General features: G+C 38.9%; 2 protein-coding genes across 7 annotated transcripts in view; both read left to right on the top strand.

Annotated features, from left to right (window-relative positions):
- Positions 1-20,309, top strand: part of B3GLCT (beta 3-glucosyltransferase) — a 236,501-nt gene that overhangs the window by 158,507 nt on the left and 57,685 nt on the right. The window lies entirely within an intron of this gene.
- The window catches only part of LOC140615726 (ankyrin repeat domain-containing protein 26-like), a 94,746-nt gene continuing 75,698 nt past the window's right edge, over positions 1,262-20,309 (top strand). For 5 of the 6 annotated variants that reach the window (XR_012016206.1, XR_012016202.1, XR_012016205.1 and 2 more), the window contains exon 1: positions 1,262-2,355. Coding sequence is in view for 1 of the 6 variants with exons in the window: in XM_072795554.1 (XP_072651655.1) it covers positions 1,405-2,355; positions 3,179-3,193 (966 nt within the window). In the remaining 5 variants the exon portion in view is untranslated. Of the gene's footprint in view, positions 2,356-3,178; positions 4,051-20,309 lie in introns of those variants that run through there. The other variant, XM_072795554.1, reaches the window with a different exon arrangement.

The following is a 20,309-nucleotide window of genomic DNA, read 5'->3' as shown; positions in this document are numbered from 1 at the left end:
CAGTTGAACCACACAGCCCAAGACACAACAAGTTGGTGGTAAGGCTTTGACCAGAACACTGGGCTCCAAGCCAGTGACCATGTCTTCATGTCACATGGCTTCTGTATGATTTTTCTCTTGCTCCTTCCCTTCAACATTTAGCACCTCATTCTGTTTCCTGGTGTCATGGAATGAATGTGTCCTTCCCCCCAATATTCATATATTGAAGCCCTAATACCCATGTGGCTGATTTTGTTGATAGGGCCTCTAAGGAAGTAATTAAGGCTAAATGAGGTCATTAAAGGGGGGCCCTGATCCAAGAGGATTAGTGCCCTTGTAAGAGAGACACCAGAGAGCCTGCTCTCCATCTGTCCCATTGCACAGGCACCAAGGAAAGACTATGTGAGGACATAGTGACAAAGTGGCCATCTACAAGCCAGGAAGAGTTCACCAGAAAGTGAATTTGCCAGTATCTTGATCATGGATTTCCACTCTCCACAACTGTGAGCAAATAAGTTTCTGTCATTTAAACCACCCAATCTGTGGTATTTTGTTATGGCAGCCCGAGTAGACAAGTATACTTGGCTTCCCAGGGAATGTCCTAAACCTTTCAAAATTCCTTCTAAACCTCTCTTTGCAAATCTCCCTCAAATTCTACCTTTTTGTCACCTCAATCCTTCAGAAGCTTGCTTTCAGGTAGCACTATGGCACATAAACTACAATGATGATTATTAATATTACACCTTCTGGCTAAGATATTTACTTTAACCAGGACCACTCCAGGATAATTCCCTAATTCCAAAGAAGTGTTTTAGCAGTGGGCTTTTTAAAACATGAAGAAATGTGACTAAGTAATTTAACTTTGCTTACACAGGCCTTTAGGAGCTCTTAAATCTCTCCACGAGAGTAGCTGCCTTTCACTTGTGAATGGCATCAACCTCAATCTTTAGACTGAAGCAGTCTTCTCCTTTTCAATATCCAGGCAAGAAATATTTATTTTCCCACAAAGAATAGAGAAAATAATTATATTTAGAAATATCAATTGGTCACTATCATATCATTTATTTGAAATGGGATGGTTATGTATCATGTGTTCATTTTTTAATACCGATATATTTCTCTACTTTGAAAGATACTAGTTTAAGTGGGAATCATGTTGTGAACTCCTTTTAATACTCAGCGAAACAAAAGCAGAACAGAATCATAGTGTATCCAAGTATTCATCAAATCTGTGTTAGTTTGTTGAATAACTGAAGCTGAATTAAAATATCTATTAGTGACATTTGTTCTGTGTAGGAAGATTCTAAATCCTTGAGCTCAGTTGTTGGGACGTTGCCGCGAGGCCGGCTTGCCTTATTTCTAGCGCTAAGTGTTGAGCTGTAGAGGCGGCTAAAACCTGTGTCTGTGAAGCCTGAAAGCTTTGCGATGAAGAAAATGTTTAGCTTCAGGGGTAAGAGGGGCGAGCTGCCCTTGGGCTTCAACATCAGCCCGCGGAGGGCCGGCTCGCGGCGCCTGAATGGTACCAAACTCGCCAACCCGGGCCCCGGGTACCACATCCTAGTCGGAGATCTCAGAAAGATCCACAAAGCTGCCAGTGGGGGCAACGCAGCGAAAGTGCAGCGGATTCTGTTGCTGGGGATAAATGACTTGAATGATAGAGACAAGATGAACAGGACTGCTCTCCACTTGGCCTGTGCCAATGGCCATGTAGATGTGGTGACTATCCTGGTAGAGAGGAAATGCCAGCTCAACCTCCGTGATGATGAAAGTAGGACAGCTCTAATGAAGGCTGTACAATGCCAAGAAGAGGCATGTGCAACTATTCTGCTGGAACACGGTGCTGATCCAAATCTTAAGGACAACAAGGGTAACACCGCTCTCCATTATGCAGCCTTTGGTGACAATGTATCAATAGCAGAGAAGCTGCTTTTACAGAATGCAGATATAGAGGCAAAAAACAAGGATGACCTGACACCACTTTTAGTTGCTGTAAATGAAAACAAAGAGCAAATGGTGGAATTTTTAGTAGGAAAAGGAGCAAATATACTTGCAGTTGATAAGGTTAAAAGTCTTTCCAGTAAACCAGATACTGATGATTCGTGGCCTTCATCAGATGGAGACTTAAGTTTTGGTACCAAGGCTGTCCCAAAACCAAACTTAAGAGAGCTAATGGCTGCTTTTCTGCGAGCTAAGAGGGCAAAATGTGGCATTGTGAGCCTAGAAGATAGACCTTTATTTGCTGAGAACAATTTTGCAAGTGAAGATAAGACTGAAACTCTTTGGAAACCATCAGTCAATGTCTCTGACTATTCTCCTCTTGCTTTTGTATCACCTGGAACTCCTCAAACGTCTTTAGCAATGCTTGGTGTTACAAAGGTAAGTTGTTTTGAATTTTTCCCCCATGTTTTTTCACATACTATCCTCTTGATATCCTTATAATGAAAAGAATCTTAGGGAGAAATGGAAGCCCTCAAGAATATAAGAGAAAACAGTGTAATAACAACAGAGAAGTAAGTACTGGGTTGAGATTTATAACAGTTGGTGGGAATAAACAAATCTTAGGTATGCCATTATGGAAAGAAAGAAAGAATTAGAAAGCAACTGGAAAGAATAGCTAGATGGATGTGAAGATGAAGGAGGGAGTGTGGGGGAAGAATTCATTTAAGAAGGACAAGATGAATGTAAAGATAGAATAATTTAGAGAGATTATTATAAAAAAAAACCAGCAGTAGTGAGGCTAAGGGAGAACAGATACTGTATATTATAAAATATGATAGAAACTATTTTAAATGCAAATTAAGAAAAGAAAGTCAGATAAAAAAATGCTCAGACTCTTCTGAATGACAGCTGGTTTTTATGAAGAACTGAAAGGAAATTTTATCCTTTTAAGTTTAATAAAGTATGATAGCCTGTATTTAATTTAGCAAAACTTGAGTTTATAGATAATGCATAGTGAAATCTGTTTTAAGCTGTAATGAGATTTATTATGAATTTTGAGTTTTGGCCAGTGTCTTTCTTGTGGTTTCTAATTAAACTTACTGTGTAGTATAATCTTGGCTGATTTTAGATCTTTTGAGAATAAAGAGAGGACATAAATAAGCATTTTATTTAGTCCTTTTATTAATTAAAACTGAAAATTTTTTCTTAGCTAAGTTAGGTTCTTAATCTCTATCCATTAAATGAAAAAAAAAATTTTAAGCTTCAAGACTCTTAAAACAAAACTAAAAGACAACCTACAGAATGGGAGAAGATATTTGCAAATGACGTATCAGATAAAGGGCTAGTTTCCAAGATCTATAAAGAACTTATTAAACTCAACACCAAAGAAACAAACAATCCAATCATGAAATGGGCAAGGACATGAACAGAAATCTCACAGAGGAAGACATACACATGACCAACACGCACATGAGAAAATGCTCCGCATCACTTGCCATCAGGGAAATACAAATCAAAACCACAATGAGATACCACCTCACACCAGTGAGAATGGGGCAAACTAACAAGGCAGGAAACCACAAATGTTGGAGAGGATGCGGAGAAAAGGGAACCCTCTTACACTGTTGGTGGGAATGTGAACTGGTGCAGCCACTCTGGAAAACTGTGTGGAGGTTCCTCAGAGTTAAAAATAGACCTGCCCTACGACCCAGCAATTGCACTGTTGGGGATTTACCCCAAAGATACAGATGCAGTGAAACGATGGGACACCTGCACACCGATGTTTATAGCAGCAATGTCGACAATAGCCAAACTGTGGAAGGAGGCTCTGTGTCCATCGAAAGATGAATGGATAAAGAAGATGTGGTTTATGTATCCAATGGAATATTACTCAGCTATTAGAAATGACAAATACCCACCATTTGCTTTGATGTGGATGGAACTGGAGGGTATTATTCTGTGGGAAATAAGTCAATCGGAGAAGGACAAACATTATATGTTCTCGTTCATTTGGGGAATATAAATAATAGTGAAAGGGAATAGAAGGGAAGGGAGAAGAAATGGGTAGGAAATATCAGAAAGGGAGACAGAATATAAACACTCCTAACTCTGGGAAACGAACTAGGGGTGGTGGAAGGGGAGGAGGGTGGGGGGTGGGGATGAATGGGTGACAGGCTCTGAGGGGAGCACTTGATGGGATGAGCACTGGGTGTTATTCTGTATGTTGGCAAGTTGAACACCAATAAAAAAGAAATTTATTATTTAAAAAAAAATAAAAATAAATAAAATATCTATTAGCAATGCATTAAGTTACCAGTAAAAAATTAAACTCACAGAATCTTAATAGGGTTTTATTTTTATCACATATAAATTATTTTTGAAGTAGGTAGTTTCTGGCTTTGGTTTAGCTGCTCAAAAATGCCATCAGAGACTAATTTTATTTTTATATTTTGCCCTGTCATCCTTAGTATGTTGCCTTTGTCCTCATGCTTGTGCTTCATGATCAAAAATAACTGCAACAAATGCAGATACCAGAGCAGCATCCAGAGCGTATCCAGAGGCAACTTACAAGTATCTAAAAAGGCTTGGAAAATGGGTATTGTCTGTGGCAGAGTTGACTAGTTAAGATAGAATGTATGGCTTGCAAGTCCTAAAATACTATCTGGTTATTTACAGAAAAAGTTTGCTGACCACTGGTCTATACCACATCTAAGCAATTCCTCTCCTAAGTGCATGGTTCCACAAAATGAAATGTTCAAAAGAGTTCATAGAAGTTTTATTACAATAGCTCCAAACTGGAAAAACAACTCTCACCAAGAAGAAAGGGAATAAATTGCGATCTATTCAAATAATGGAATACTTCCTAGCATTTAAAAGAAGTAAACTATTGGTAGATATAACATGAATGATGGTCACAGGTATATTGAGCAAAAGATGCAAGACACAAAAGAGAATGTAATTTTGTGGTTCTATTTATATGAAATTTAAGAGCTGGTAAAATATCAGAAGTTAGAATAACGGAAACTTCTGGTGATGGTCTATAAACAGGGAAGCCACCTAGAGGAAACTTCCATCATGCTGGAAATGTTCTGTCTCACCCAGTATGTATACACAAGTAAGAAATCAAGTGAGTATACTTTATGTACTCTATTATGATGCCTCATCAACGAAAAAAATGCATGTTTATTATAGAATACCTGGAAAATATAGCAAAATTTAACAAAACATTTTAAAAACCAGGCATAATCTTGGTATTCAGAGGGCAGCTGCTCTTACCATTTTGCTTTATTTTCTTCCAGCCTTTTGTTTTGTTTTTAATAGTTTTAAATCTACCAAAAATTGCAAGCACACAACAAAGAACTTCCTCATCCCTTAAACCCAGATTTCCCCTTACCACTAATATTGTGGGATATACTTCTCCCAAACAATACTATATATTCCCTTACATTGCCACTGTGCAGACCTCTGAAAATCAGGAAATCAATACTGGTACATTACCCTCCCATCTATAAACCATTCAAATTTTAACAACTATCCACCAAATTTTAAATTTTAACAACTGTCCACCAAATGTCTTATTTTCCTTTCTGGCTCAGCATCCAACCTAGGAACATGTGTTATATTTAGTGATCATGTCATATCAACTTCCTTCAGTCTGGAACAGTCTTTTCCTGTCCTCATGTCTTTACAAAACTTAAAAAAATACAGTGGTCTATAGCATGGCCACCAGCCAGAGTTGGTCTTATGTTTCCTCCTCACCAGATGTGAGCCATATATTCTAGGCAGAGATAGCACAGAAATGATGCTGGACTCTTCTCAGTGCATCATGTCAATGGCCACACAATGTTTACTGGTCCCACTAAGATGTTGATCATGATCACCTGGCAAGTTAGTGTCTGCCAGCTTTCCTCACGTAAAGCTGCTATCTCTCCCTTTGTATTTAATCTATCTTTTGTGAAAAGATGGTCTGAAATTATCCTCTTCCTCAAATCTCCATCCACCAAACCTCATATTCATTGACAACTCCTGCTGGTATCAAGTGCTGCTGTGATGGTTTGACTGTCAAGTAGTGATTATTTTCACCATTGCTTCTATACACGTTGGCTGGTATTCTATTTTAAGGATGAGCTTTCTCTTCTTCCCTTTGTATTTATTAACTTTGGGTTAATATGGGCTCCATGGTTATGATTTTATGTAATGGGTTGCAATCCCACATTTTGTGCATATTTCTAAACAGGGAAGTAATTAAGAACTGAATCCATTTGGATTATTTCAGAAGGTGCAATATTTTTCTCTCCTTATCAGTGAAAGAGGTCAGAAAACAACTTCAAGAAAAACACATGGCAGACAAATTTCCTTGCCAGTCATAGTCACATATATGGTGCATCAAAGTTCCATCCATTCTTATAAGTCACAATAAGTTCCATAAAATACTGGACCCACTCAAGGAGAGAAAAGGCAACTTTCAAAAAGGATTATGCGTTATTAAATGAGACATTTACTCCATTATATTACTTCCTAATAGCACTACATGGGATTATGTTTTCCAAATTAGGTCCAGGAAGTGGAATAAGTAATCAATCTATACTCCTCTACTCAAGGGCTATCCACTGGCTAATTAAAAACAAGACCAAATAAAAACTGCTCCGTACATATCCTCAAAGGAAAAAGAAGAAAACAAAACAAAAAAAAAAAAACCGAAAAAAGTTCACTAAGATGTACCAAATTACTTTCCAGAGTGTAACCAGGAAGGAGTCTCAACAATTTGAGCCAAGAATTTTTCAGTCATGGCAAGCATGCCTTCCTTTTAAATGAACAAAACTTTTTGAAATAAAAGACCAAAGAATGGTACTGATCACTTTTCTTATCATGCACAGCACTTAACATTAACTAGTATTTAAATTGAGTTAGACCATACCTATGGGCCTTGTCTCACAAGAGTACATGTGGTTGGATGCAGCAGTGCATTTGTCATTATTGCAAAAGCATATTTTAATTCTTAATCTTTAGTTCAATTTAAACATTGTGTAGCATGTAGACACCACTTTAGTGTCCTGCTTTTCAGCAGTCTTCAGTGTTATAGGCTTTATTCTTAGAGAATGTCTCAGTAGTAGAGAGATCATTTGAGGTCAGTGTTGGTCCCAACAAGCAAAAAAGGAGACTGTGGAGAGTAGTGTCTCAAATACCCATTGTTCTTTCATATTTATGAATAAAGACAGAGAGCACTGAAAAACAGACTCTGGATGCATCTGTTGTGGACTGGTGATAGGTCATATTTTATTATAAGCATCTTGCTCTGTAGAATCAAAAAGTTCAAGAGCATATGGCTCTCTATACATTAACCATACCTGCCCAGCTGTCAGGCATGGCTGGTATATGTTCAGATGGGAATTTGGATAGGCTGTAAGGTGATTTTTTTTTAACTACTGGCTCTTTCACTGACAATACAACTGTTTATGCTGCTAAAGTAGCTCAGCACTTATCTATTTTAAATATTTTAAATATTTCAAATTTAATGTTGGCCTCAAATTCCCTATCAAGGCATTAACAGAACCACATGGAGTCTCTGCAGTTGCTAGACAGTGGTATGCCCACTATATATGCTAAAATTTTTCTAGATTTGGTCAGTGAGGGCCCCTTCAAGCTGGCTCTTACTCTTTTGTTCCAGTAATTCTTTTGAGTATCTTTGTATTTTCTGGCAAAAAAAAAAGGTGGGTGGGTGTGTGCTATTCCTAATCCAGTGATGGAAACAGCTATTCCACTGAGGAGCTCTGGTTCCTTTTAGTAAAAATGACATTTAGATGCCAAGTTTTATTTGAGCAATATGCTCATTTCTACTGGGCAGTCATTGTTCTCAGGCCCCTTCAGCAGACAAAGTTATGTATATACACATACATACATATATATTAATATACACACATATATAACATCTGTAACCATTCCCATAACTGTGTATACATATTAAAAATCCCCATAGTAATCAATGCATCTAATTCTAATTCAATAGTAGAATTTTTTCTAGCCTTTCCCTTTTCTACATTGGCGAATCCCTTCTCAGACCTAATCAGAAGGTTCTTTTCAACTGAGATTTAAATTGGAGGAAGAGGGGATCCCTGGGTAGCTCAGCAGTTTAGCACCTGCCTTTGGCCCAGGGCGTGATCCTGGAGTCCCGGGATCAAATCCCACGTGGGGCTCCTGGCATGGAGCCTGCTTCTCACTCTGCCTGTGTCTCTGCCTCTCTCTCTCTATGTCTATGAATAAATAATAAAATCTTTATCTTTAAAAAATAAATTGGAGGAAGAAAAGTCAAGATTGTAAGCCTAGATGTCATAGATGCAGTATCACATGGCAATAAATCATTATTGGCTTTCTGAAATTTGTTTATATACGGGTCCACTTCTCTAAGTACTTGGTGAGATCATAATGGCTCAGAGTGGCATTACTTCACAGAATAAATTGGGGTATGATGGACCCCAGATGTGGGACAGAGTTTGGCAATAGCATGCCAGGATCCCAGAGGTAATGTGAGGTAGAGGTTCCCCTGAGGAAGATTTCTTTATACCCAATCTCTAGCCTAACCTAGAAATGTTCTAGACTACATGCATCTAGAAGGTGCATCCTCTTTCTGGCACTTTGGGCATCATTGGCATACCAGCATCTGGTAGGCTGTTTCAAAGTCAGGTTTATCAGAGGTGCTTCTTCAGAATGCATTTTCCCCCTGCCCCCAGTTCCCTCCCTCCTTATGATACTGGTTATTCAAGAGTGCCAGAGGTCTTCTGATTGCTCTATGAGTGGCATAATGGGGCATAGTGGTGAGGAGGTTAGAGTCCCTGGAGTCATATTGCAAAATCTAGAGACAGAAAATGGTTTGCCTGTTGGTTGAACTTGGCCCATGGGTGTTTTGTTTGATCATTTTTTTTAATTATGATTTTTCAAATAAAAATCCAGATTTCTGACTTTTCTTGAAAAATGTGAAGATCTGGCAACAAGGGACCCATATTCCTAAGCCCTGCAATCAGCTAGAAGTTTAGGAGGAGCAAGTGTTCTCTAGGGGACCCACTGTTCCCTGTCTCCCCTATTCATTCACATTTACCAAGTAATGTAGCCTTCCCTGGTACTGTCAGCACAGTGAGTGGGATTTTCTTTTCCTCTGTATTTGCTTTGATCCCTCCATCACTTCTCTTATTTCAGGGCCAGCTTAGGGCCACCAGTCTCCTTGGAAGTAGAAGTCTAGCACTGCAGGCAGAGGCCAACTCTGGGCCAGTCAGGAGAGATGAGGCAGGAGAGGATGGCAGACTATACCAAGACTGGACTTCAAGTTCATTTTTGAAATGAAAAGTAGAAAAGAAACTAGGGTTTCTAAGCATCTCAACTTATCTCTTCACTATACCATGTAGCTAGTAAGCAGAGGAAGAACAGAGTTGTAGCAGAGGAGCTCAGAGAGAGAGGCTAAAGGCAAGCTGCTTGCTTTTCTTCCTGGCGACACACCTATAGCACATATCCTAGATAGTCCTCTGGTCAGAGTGGGGTCATGTGAACATGTGATAGTTGGACACATGTAATGTAAATGTATGTACATCACTTATCTTTTTAAATTTTTTAAAGATTTTATTTATTCATGATAGAGAGAGTGAGAGAGAGAGAGAGAGAGAGAGAGAGAGAGGCACAGAGACACAGGAGGAGGGAGAAGCAGGCTCCATGCAGGGAGCCTGATGCGGGACTCGATTCTGGGTCTCCAGGATCATGCCCTGGGCCAAAGGCAGGCGCTAAACTGCTGAGCCACCCAGGGATCCCCTGTACATCACTTCTAAGCCTAGCCATTAGTCATCTCTCCCTTTCCCCCTCTTTCATTTATAAACTCTTTCCTAGTTTTAAGAGTCACAGATTGAGTAGAGGATTCTGAGGTTTTAAAGGATGACCCACATGCTAGGAGCTTAGGTTCCTGAAGGACTACCTGGAACAGTGCTCCTCCTTCATAAACCTAACTGGACTCTAATGAAAACAAGAAATAAACTTCTCTGGTTTTAGGCTACAGAGATTTGGGGGTTGTTAAAGCAACTACTGTATTCTGAGTAGTATACTGGCCTCAATGGATTAAGGGCTTACTAAGTTACCTCCAGAAATCTGACCTTTGAGGTCAGATTTCTTACATAAATGCTACATATCCAGCTACTTCTAACTTCTTTCCATCCAATCACTATCTCATTACCAATAATCTGGCTTCTGTTTCTGTGACTCTCTTCTTTTGGAATGTGCACTTTCCAAAATTTATAACTGCCAAATCTAAAATCCTTCCCAGTTTCACTTGTGTCCTTGTGGTATTTGGCACTGTTACCCAAACTGTTTTTTCTAAAGTTCTTCCTCCACCTTGCCGGGTGGGGGGGTGGGGGTGGGAATTCCCCATCTCTACATATGGGCTCTAGGAGTAGACTGTTTCATATTCCAACTCTACCACCACTTACTAGCTGGGTGACTTTGGGCAATTTCTTAACTTCAGCAAGCTCACTGGGGCTCTTGTGAGGATTCAATAATATAAAGTTCACTGAATGAATGCAATGAATAACTACAACAGCTCACTGAATGTTAGCCAATGTTACTACTATTAATAATGCAGCATCTTGATTTTCTTCTTTCTTCTCTGGCTTCCCCTCTGTAATATTTTTTGGCTCTTCTTTCTCTCCCTGCTCATTGATTGTTAGTTTTTCCAAAGGTTATTGTCTTGGAACTCTTCACATCTCATTTTTCCTCTATGACTGACAAACCTTTCTGTCAGGTTCTGAGTGTTCTAACAAGATTTATTTCCAATGTGTGTCCTCTATACCTCTTCCCTCACACATCATCAAAGCAATCATATATATATATATATATATATATATATATATATATATATATATATATATATATATAGAATAGACTAACTGAGCTCTTTCCCTGAGGTTTTGTGGCACACTCAGGCAGGCTGCATCAAAAAAGAACTCATCAAGGACATGAATTATGTCAGATGCTCTGCTCACTAGAACTAAGTGACTAACCAGGTGACTTGGTAGAGATTTCTTGAAGGAATCATGACTGCCCACTGAGTAGTTATAAAGACCTTCGAAGGTCAAGAAGTATGGCCCTTCACTCATTACTTCTGGTCTTCTGTCCTACATACATCCTAATCTAGGATTATTTTAGTTGGCTTATTTTTCTTTAGAATGGGCTTCCCAGGATGTGACCCACAGAATATTTGACCTTTAGAATACTTATAAGAAGGAGGTTTTCAGAGTTAAGTAATTTTTAAAATTTTTGTTAGAAATTCTCAGAACATGTTAGTATGTTCTTTATCTTTCTAAAACCCTAGGAAGCCCTGTTCAAAAGAAACATGAGACTTAAGTCAGCCTAGCATCTTCCAAGCTTATATGAACCCTGAACCCTATTGACATTGCTTTTGGGTTGAGTCCAGTTTGTGGGAGTCCTTCAGCTGTGCAGGAAGGTGCAGCAGGGATATAGAAAGAAGAGCCCCAGTTACCTAACAGTTACGTAAGTGATAGCTAAGAGCAAACAGACCAGAGAGGGAAGATCCAGCACTGTGAGAAGCAAGGAGATATGTGCTGTGTTCCAGAAGTCAAGGTATCTGAGAGATTTAAAAAAAGATGGTATGGTCAGCTACATAAAATGACAATGTCAATGAATTTGTTCACTCCTACATTGAGTCATTCTAAAGTAATTTTTCAGATGACTGGCACCTACCTAGGGATTTATATTAGATACCTGGCCAAGATTAGTTTAGTAGCAGTGAACAAGACAGACATATTCTAGCCCTTGTGATGGAGGACAGCCAAGACTGATGTGAGCCACTGGGTTGAGCAGTCCTTGGAGCTCCAGGAATGGAGCATCATGGAGCAGAAGGTTGCATGAAATTAGGTTCTTCTGAGTCTTTTATGATAGTTTGGGAAACAGAAGAAGAATGTAAGAGAAATTGGTGAAGACAAAGAACCAGGCACACTGGATACACTTGAACAAGTTAGAGAAGCTTCAGAGAAACCTTGCTTTTTGATTATTGGTTCAAGGGAGTGACTGGGAAACATTATGCAGTGTACTGTTTATTTCCTCTCAGACTCCACAGGAATAAGTAAGGCTGGCACTTCTAAAGAAGTCCTTTCAAAATGTTTTGAAAGAAATTCCAGAGAGGAAAAGAGAAGTCTCTGGGCTGATTACAGTTCAGCATAAGGAGCATGACTTGCACGTAAGTTGGAGTCCTTGACAGGATTCTCTGTTTCTTATAAGGACATTCCTCATGTGGCCATGGCACAAAGGCCATGGAGCAGATATGGTACAATGGATGCCCAAGATCCAGAAGAGACTAACAGATGTGCTTCATTAACCTATATAGTGTTACAAAAATTGAATTAGCTGCCAACATGTGAAAATAGGGAGATTTAGCATAAAATATGGATTTCTAGCTTCTCTTGAAAAAATGGAGAGTCTGAGCAAATTGACTAGATCTGATAAGCTGTTTCCTCCTTTATATGGAGCAGACACCATATTTCTACACCTGAGTAGATTCATTCACTTACGTTTTATGCCTGGTCCTTGCAGAGATCTGACTTGGTGACCTTTGCTAGAAAGTATTGTTGGAGTTGATACGAGGATATTACTTTTAATCATGTTTTCAGGCAACATGATGAAATCTGGGCTTCGTAAATCCCTGGGGTCAATAAAATAAATGAATAGGCTAATCTAGTTCCTTAAAATTCTCCCCAAATATACTTGGAATACCTTTGGATGTGTGTCTCATAGTTGTATGGCTTACTGCATTCACTTTGTCCCTCATTTTTGTTCCGACTTGTAGGACCCAGTGCTATAGTAGCTACTAATACACAATGAAATGAATATTATGGGCATTATGAAATGGCTGAAAATCCCCACCTGAAGTGAAGATAAAGATAATATTTACTTTTTCAATGTCACAGAGTCATTATGACAGTTAAATGGATATTTGCCAAGTGTTTCAAAACAGGACCTGATAAATAGTAAGTAGCTATAGCTATATTTAATAAAAACATTTAAATGCTATCAATATTTAATTTGATTGCCAACTCATATATACTTTTTCCTACTATTCTCTCTCTAGCCTGGGGTTCATGCAGAAAAATGATTTATTCCTCAGGTCCCCTATGTCTGTTCTTGGTCCTAATGAGAAAAAGAAGGACTTGCCACCCTTGCATATTTTATTCTCTGCATTCACAAGTTGCATAAGACTACGCCCCTGAGTCCTCAAAGCCTTACAGTGATTTTTAGTGAAAGAGATCTTTTAGTTTTTATTTGCTCTTGATTGTACCCTCTCCTTCTGCCCTATATACCCCAGATATGAGAAGGACATGGTGCCTGGACAGAAAGAAACTAAGTCACAGAGGTTGAATAACATTCAAATTTATATCTCTCATCCCAATGTATAAACTTTATTCCTACCTTTCTCTTCCTGTAGGAAGGGTTTTAGGACCTTGCAGCTAGGTCCTGTAGCTAGCTCAGGGTACTTCAGAGAGCCTGGCTCCTCAGAATCCATCAATGAGCACAATTTAAGGCCCTAGGATGGCTCTAGGACACAGCTCTCTGGGTTAAAACTAGGAGTCATCTTCCAGTTGATATCAGGGAGAGAAAAAATAAATTTGCTAGTTCTTTTAAGATTAGAAAAATGGATTTTTATAGAATTTGACATAAATGAAAGCATTTTTCAAGAGGATTGGGAAGCAAGACTAGTAATATTCTTTAAAAAGGTCACTTGAGTTTCAATACTTTGAGTGATTTGTATGGAAGCTCTCTGAGTGAGGTCAAGAACACAGTTACAGAATCTAGGACACAATGGGCCAAGGGTACCAGCCATTGATAGAAAGACAATTATGCAGGTCCTGGCCAGAGAGGAAACTTAGCTCCATTTAGGGCATTATGAGGATTCTTATGAATAGCTATTACTGTGAGAAAGGACATCATGGTCTCCAAGATGTCCTAATGATGTTAAGAACAACACACTGCTCCAACTTAAATATCAGGAAACTATTCAGAAATCCTCAGAAATAGGTTTCTGAACCAAAATGGCCCTTGCACTTCTTGCCTACTTTAGTCTATGGCATCTTTGGGACACTTTAACTTTGGTTCTCTACATAAGTCTTATAATAGGGGACAGCAAACTAAATAATGCCCTTGATATTAGTGATGTATACTTTCAGTAATAAATATGCAATGGTATTCATACAGTTGTTTCTTCTTATGACTGATAATACAAAGTCATATTAAATGAATTTTTAATGAAGACAGTTTTGAGAGGGAGCTAAGCTAAGATGATCCAAACATACAAATTTCTGAAGGCCTCACTGGATTGCATTTCATCACCTTTATCACATTATTTTATCTCCCTTACACCAAAGTAATTCTAACTAAGCCCTCTCCTGTAAGGCTGACAGAAAACTTAATGTTCATAATAATTGGGATTCCCTGCAGGATGGTGCAACGGTTCTCCCATCCCCTTACACAAAACAGAATGTTCGGGATGTCTTTGTCCACACTGGTTCCTTGTGACAGCTGGAGCCTCTGTTGCTTCCCACGATGACTTTGCCATATGCCCACTTGGCTAAACTGAACTACACTTCCCAGAATTCCCTTTCCCTCTGTGTTTCCTGTTAGCATGACCCACCAGGGGGATTCTCCTGAGAGTTGGAGAAGGTAAGGAAGACAGCAGCTATTTTACTGCACATTCACATCAGTCCTGATCTGTTGATTCATTTAATTGGAAAGCAGCAGCAACTTGTCCTGTAATTGATCTCCCTTCCCTTTGGAACTTCTTTCAGTTTGTTTCTCTGACTCCTGATCTGGTTAGGTCCTCAACAGAGGACCCTGGCCTCTGCAAGTCACTCTTGTTATGAAGGGCACAGGCAACAAGAATTGATGTGTATTACCCTAGCTTCTTGGGGTTCCAGATCATGCTTCTGAGGTTCCAACCTGTTCATGACCTTCTTTCCTGTCAGCCAGCCTGTAGGTTCTGGGTTCCAGCATTAGATGTGGAGACAGCTCCCATGAGTGCTTAAGCCAATTCCCTTTAATAAGTCCAAATATTTTAATCTCCTACTGTTTATACTTCTCTGAGTGAACCTTGACAAATGCACTTCCACACTGCTCACTGAGGGTAGAAGCCTTTGTCAACATTGGAATCCCATGGTCTAGGGTTGGGTCCTTCCTACATATATATCTACAGCCTCTCCTTATGAGACCCTGTCCCTGTCCCAGATATGTGCCATGTGGTTCAGCATAATTCTCTATCATGGTATGTACAATCTTTCTTAGTCTGCATGACTTTGCTTCATCATCTTCCTCTGGGTATTTATGACATTTTTTCAATAGATAGGCTTTCCGCCATTTCTGCTTTCAACCCCAGTAAAAACTTACTGTGAGGCAAGCTAGCACAACCCCTTACCTTCTTGGAGTTGCAGGGATCAGTGTAGGGGAAAAAATAAAGGAAAACAAGCATTAAGATTTTAACAGTGATCCCACTATAGGAGGACACAGCTGAAGATGTGCATAGAGATATACTCCTTAGCCAGGAGTTCCAAAAGCCAGCTGTTCCTAAATTCTATGCTTACCAAATCAGGAACTTCTAGGGTGGGGTACAGGGAATTTGTATTTTTAATTAAAATTCTCTCAAGCAATTCTCATGTATAGCTAAATTAAGAATTGTCTTATGCCATTTTCTCTATATTGAATGTCAGTTCTCTGAGTGGAGCATTTGATGGTGGTGGATAGCAAATAGTAATAATCCTCCTATATAAGGATCTGGTGTGTAGGCTACTCCATATGGCTAAATATGCATTTGTGTGTTAAGTTAGAAGAGACAGGGATAGGGTTGACATTCTATTATAAAATTTAAGAAATTTTGTTATTCACTATTCTTATGCACTTGGGAGACAACCCATCTGAGAAAACATGAGCAAGGGGATTATAATCAAATAAAAGCACATGTTTTGAGGTCAGGATTGGACATTCAGTGTGGCTGCAGCTCATGGACTGGGGGTTGGGCAGGCCAGAGATGGGTGCAGCCTCCACATTTGTCTGAGTTCCCGTGGAGGCAGATAGGTTGAGGTGTCCTACCGGCTATGGCTCAGGCTGCAGTAGCTAGATTCTAGAGACCTGAGGAGTTTTAGTTTACTGAGGAAAGAAACACAGGCAAAAGCATGATGATGATGGAGACTGTCCAATAAGAAAACAAAGCCTGACTGGTGCAATGCTCTGTGCTGGGTCCCAGTGGCAGCATTCTTGATGGACATGAGAATATGAGGGCTCCATGTACTGGTGACCTTTCTCTTTTGGCATGAGAAATCTTTGTGAAGCAATGGATCAGGTAACTGGAGAGTTACCATGGGAGGCTGCCCAGAGGAGGCTGCAGGACACTGAAGACAGAATAATTGATGAAGATGAAGGAATTGAAGCTGACAGAAATATTAACAACCCTGGTCTTGACCTAAAACAGAATTGAAGAGGAATATGATGAAGCCTTTACAAAGAAAATAATTCAATCTATGAGCTGTTCTGGGAACTTTTCCCCAAACTTCTTTCTGATAAGCCAAAGCTGTCACCTAGTAAGAAGAGAAAAAACTCTACAGGAGAGAGTCCAGCAAACACACAGCTGCTAGAACCTCAGCAAGGAAGGATGCCTTCACATGGTTTGGAGAGAACTGATTGCACAGAAGAGATGGAACCCAGGAAACTAGTTTCCAAACTAATGGTGTCAGATTTTAGAAGGCTCCTGTGTCCATGAGCTTACTAGACTTATAGAGAGACTTGACAGTTTTATGAAATGGGTGTAGTAATTAACTTTGTCTGTGATTGGGGGTGGGAATCTCATTTGGGTAGACAATTTGTTGAATTCAATTTCTTGCCAAGAAAGCTTGTCTCAGGAGCAAAGCCATGTTTTACTAAAAAACAGATTACTGCAAATATTATTTGTGATAGCAACAGTAGAAGCGGTATGTAAGGACAGCTTCAATCATTTGTACACTGTCTAAGCCCCTAAGACTCATTCAGAATGTTCTCTTTACAATGAAAGACACGCCCTGAGAAAGAAGTCTTGTCCTGCTCTGATAGTCCCCTGGTGGCTGAATCACAGCTTAGTTCATACTCAGGGACTCTGTTAATAGCAGTTGAGTATCAATATAGATGGTGAGAAGGTGAGAAGAAATTAAGAACTTAATTTCTAAGAAATATAATGGAGGCCCTGGAGCTTTTATATTAATTGTCAATTAATACCGCTCTGTTGATCCAATAGCCAGTAGAATCATGGCTCACCTCTTTGATTCTGAAAGTGTCCTGCAAATACAGAGAAAAGTCTCCCTCCCTCCCACTGCAATGCTTACTTTATGCCAGTGGTGTCCCTTGGTCTTCCTTGCATAACTGACAAGCCAAGCTATTCAGTGAGTTTGCAAGTTAATGTTGAGTGATGGTACAAAGATTAGGAGGCAAATCAGGTACAATTTAATTTAACTATGGGAGAGTGGCCAGTTGATTCTGAGGAAGAAGCTGATGCTAAGTCAGTCAAATGCAGCATCAACAACTTCTGCAGTTAACAAAAAGTTACACCTCCGTTAGCAAGGTGAGTTTTATTAATGGTTAATTTAGAACATGATGAATGAATTTCTTCACTGAGCAAGTGGCACTGAGATTTTGCTTGAGATTGATAGTCAATTTGCCTGGTACTTAAAGTATTGTGCAGTAGACAAATATTAGTGGAGAGTAATTTCCTGCCAGCAGGGATTCATCATGGGGCATCTAAGCCAGATTATAAGACACCGTTAGGGGTACACGGGATTGAAGTTTTTCATTTCTCAGGAAGAGCTCTTCTGTGTGGCAAGAACTGAAGCAAAGGTGAAATGACAATCCCTTTACGCCAACAGAGTGCACACTACAACTCCGAAAAGTATATGTGGAGCTGGCTCTTGTATCACACAACAGAAGATAGTCATTTTCTTTTTTTTTTGTCCTAGTTCTTCCCCTTAGTAAGAGTTGAATGTTTGTGCAGAAAAAAAATGGTTTATTCCAAAGAGAGATGAATTTTTAGAAAGCATCCCCAGGCCTTTTTGAAACCCATGCTGAAATCTCCTTGCTGCACGTGGTGTAAATGAGACACAAGCCTCTTCTAGTTCTCTGAGCCTTTCCCAATGCCCCTGCTCTAGTTCTGTCTGCAGCCAGGAAGACTTCTAATGATTAATATTTAAATATTTGATGAATGCACAGTAAAGCTATTCAGATTTAAACCAGTACTGAAATGAGGCGTAAACCAGCTAATGGTTTCTTAATTTCAGACTTGGGAGATGCAAACTGTACTTTTCTGAAGTGTATTTGAAAAGATCCTGCTCTCAAGATCATGGTTAATGGGATCAATTTTCAAAGTTGTTTCTAAGCTAAAAAATTTATTCTAGTACAAAACCAGAATGAGAGAGAGAGAATACTTATCCAGTTAGGGGATAAGGTATGATGGTGGCTTTCTAAAACATGACTAAAATTGTATTTTAGAATATATACATGTGTATGATACAATATATATGATACTATTACTATAGAATCTATAGGAATGACTGGGTAGCCTCTGAACAAATGTCTGTGCAATGAAAAGGAAGCAAAATGGGCCCAAAGCAAGTCTCTCAAATTGTTGGTAAATATAGGGAAGAATTAAGATTCTGTTAAGAACCGAACAGAACCTGTTTGAGAAGTCTTTATCTGACACCATAGCTATTTTTCTGGGGAAATAAAATATACTGAATATTCCTTTTTGAACTCTATCTTCTTGCATATATTTTTACAAAGATGGTTTCCTTCATCGTTGTGATATTTTACTATTTGTTTCATTTAGTATGACTTCTGCAGCATGGATTAGATGTTAGTTTACTATGTTAATAACATAAGAAAAAATGATACAAAGCAGTTGGACTTTAATGAACAAATGTATATTTTCTTTAAATTCTGAAGTAGAATTTTGTTTGGTGTTTTTGACTGTTGGCAACATAAGGAAATGAGACCAGTTTTCAAATATTAAAGAAAAAAACTGCTACTTATTCTTATGGTACAGATGTAAACTTTAGAGAAATAACTAGAGTGGGTCCAGAGCCACAAGAAAAATGTTTACTAGCAAGGCATATTTATTAACTGGGATCAGAAACTTGTTGTTGGTTTTTAATAGTTTGAAGAATTCAACTATTCAGGAATTCAGGACTAGGGAAGTCCTGAAATATGCTGTCAATTTTACTTTAAAATGATAATGTGATGTTTGATATATTATCTTTTTTGATGAGACCTAAGTAATTTTGGGGAAGAAAATCTAGTTTCAGTTCCCATGGCCTTTACCAATTATTCCAGGCACACATAAAGGATAGCTGGGATCAATGTCCAAGTGTAAGTGAAAGCTGGAGTATTTTGGACTCAAGACATGGAGGTGTGGATCAGATTGAGATGCCAGACAGGGAGAGAACCTACCTTAGGAGTGTGTGAACCATTCCTCATCTCCAAGTGATCCTGCATTGTTTATTTACTTTTTTAAGTATTATGATTATTATACAGATTTATAGATTCCATGTATTTTAATCAATCCCAGTCCTTTTTTTTTTTTTTGATGCTTAAAGTGTCCCAGATTTAACCAGTGGGACCCCTTAAATTGGCTATTTTGTTCTTTTGATGTGACCCACTAGTATCTGGGTACTTTTGTGCTTTCCAGAACAAGGTTGGTTGACCTTCTTTGTCCTCCATCTCAGATCTGGAAATCAGTCAAGTTTTGTTAGTAGCATGATTAGGATGATATTTTGAAACCAAAATCTTGATACTAATGGGATGTGATACAAGGGATATTGCATCATGAATGACTTATGCTCATCAGAATGTTAAACTCAAATCTGATCAAGTTTTTTTTATTTATTTTTATTTTTAAGATTTTATTTATTCATGAGAGACATTATATATATATATATATATATATATATATATATATATATAGAGAGAGAGAGAGAGAGAGAGAGAGAGAGAGAGAGGCTCAGAGACACAGGCAGAGGGAGAAGCAGGCTCCATGCAGGGAGCCCACCATGGGACTCCATCCCCAGTCTCTAGGATCACACCCTGGGCCAAAGGCGGCGCTAAACCGCTGAGCCACCCGGGCTGTCCTGATCAGGCTTTTAGAACTTTCAGTTTTCTAGGAATGCAGGGAGTAGAGGAACAAGTTAAAAGACATAGTGATGAAACCAGCAGACAAGACCAGACAATGAGGCATCCTATCAGACATTTTTTGGATTCATAAAAAAGTCAACGTCATGAAAAATGTGGGTAGATGGTTACAGATTTGAAGAGACTTAAAAGACATAGCAAAAGCAATATGGGATCAT

Source organism: Canis lupus, chromosome 24, assembly GCF_048164855.1.
Source record: "Canis lupus baileyi chromosome 24, mCanLup2.hap1, whole genome shotgun sequence".
Taxonomy (NCBI): domain Eukaryota; kingdom Metazoa; phylum Chordata; class Mammalia; order Carnivora; family Canidae; genus Canis; species Canis lupus.
The sequence above is the reverse complement of the archived record's forward strand: the minus strand, read 5'-3'. Positions and strand labels throughout refer to the sequence as shown.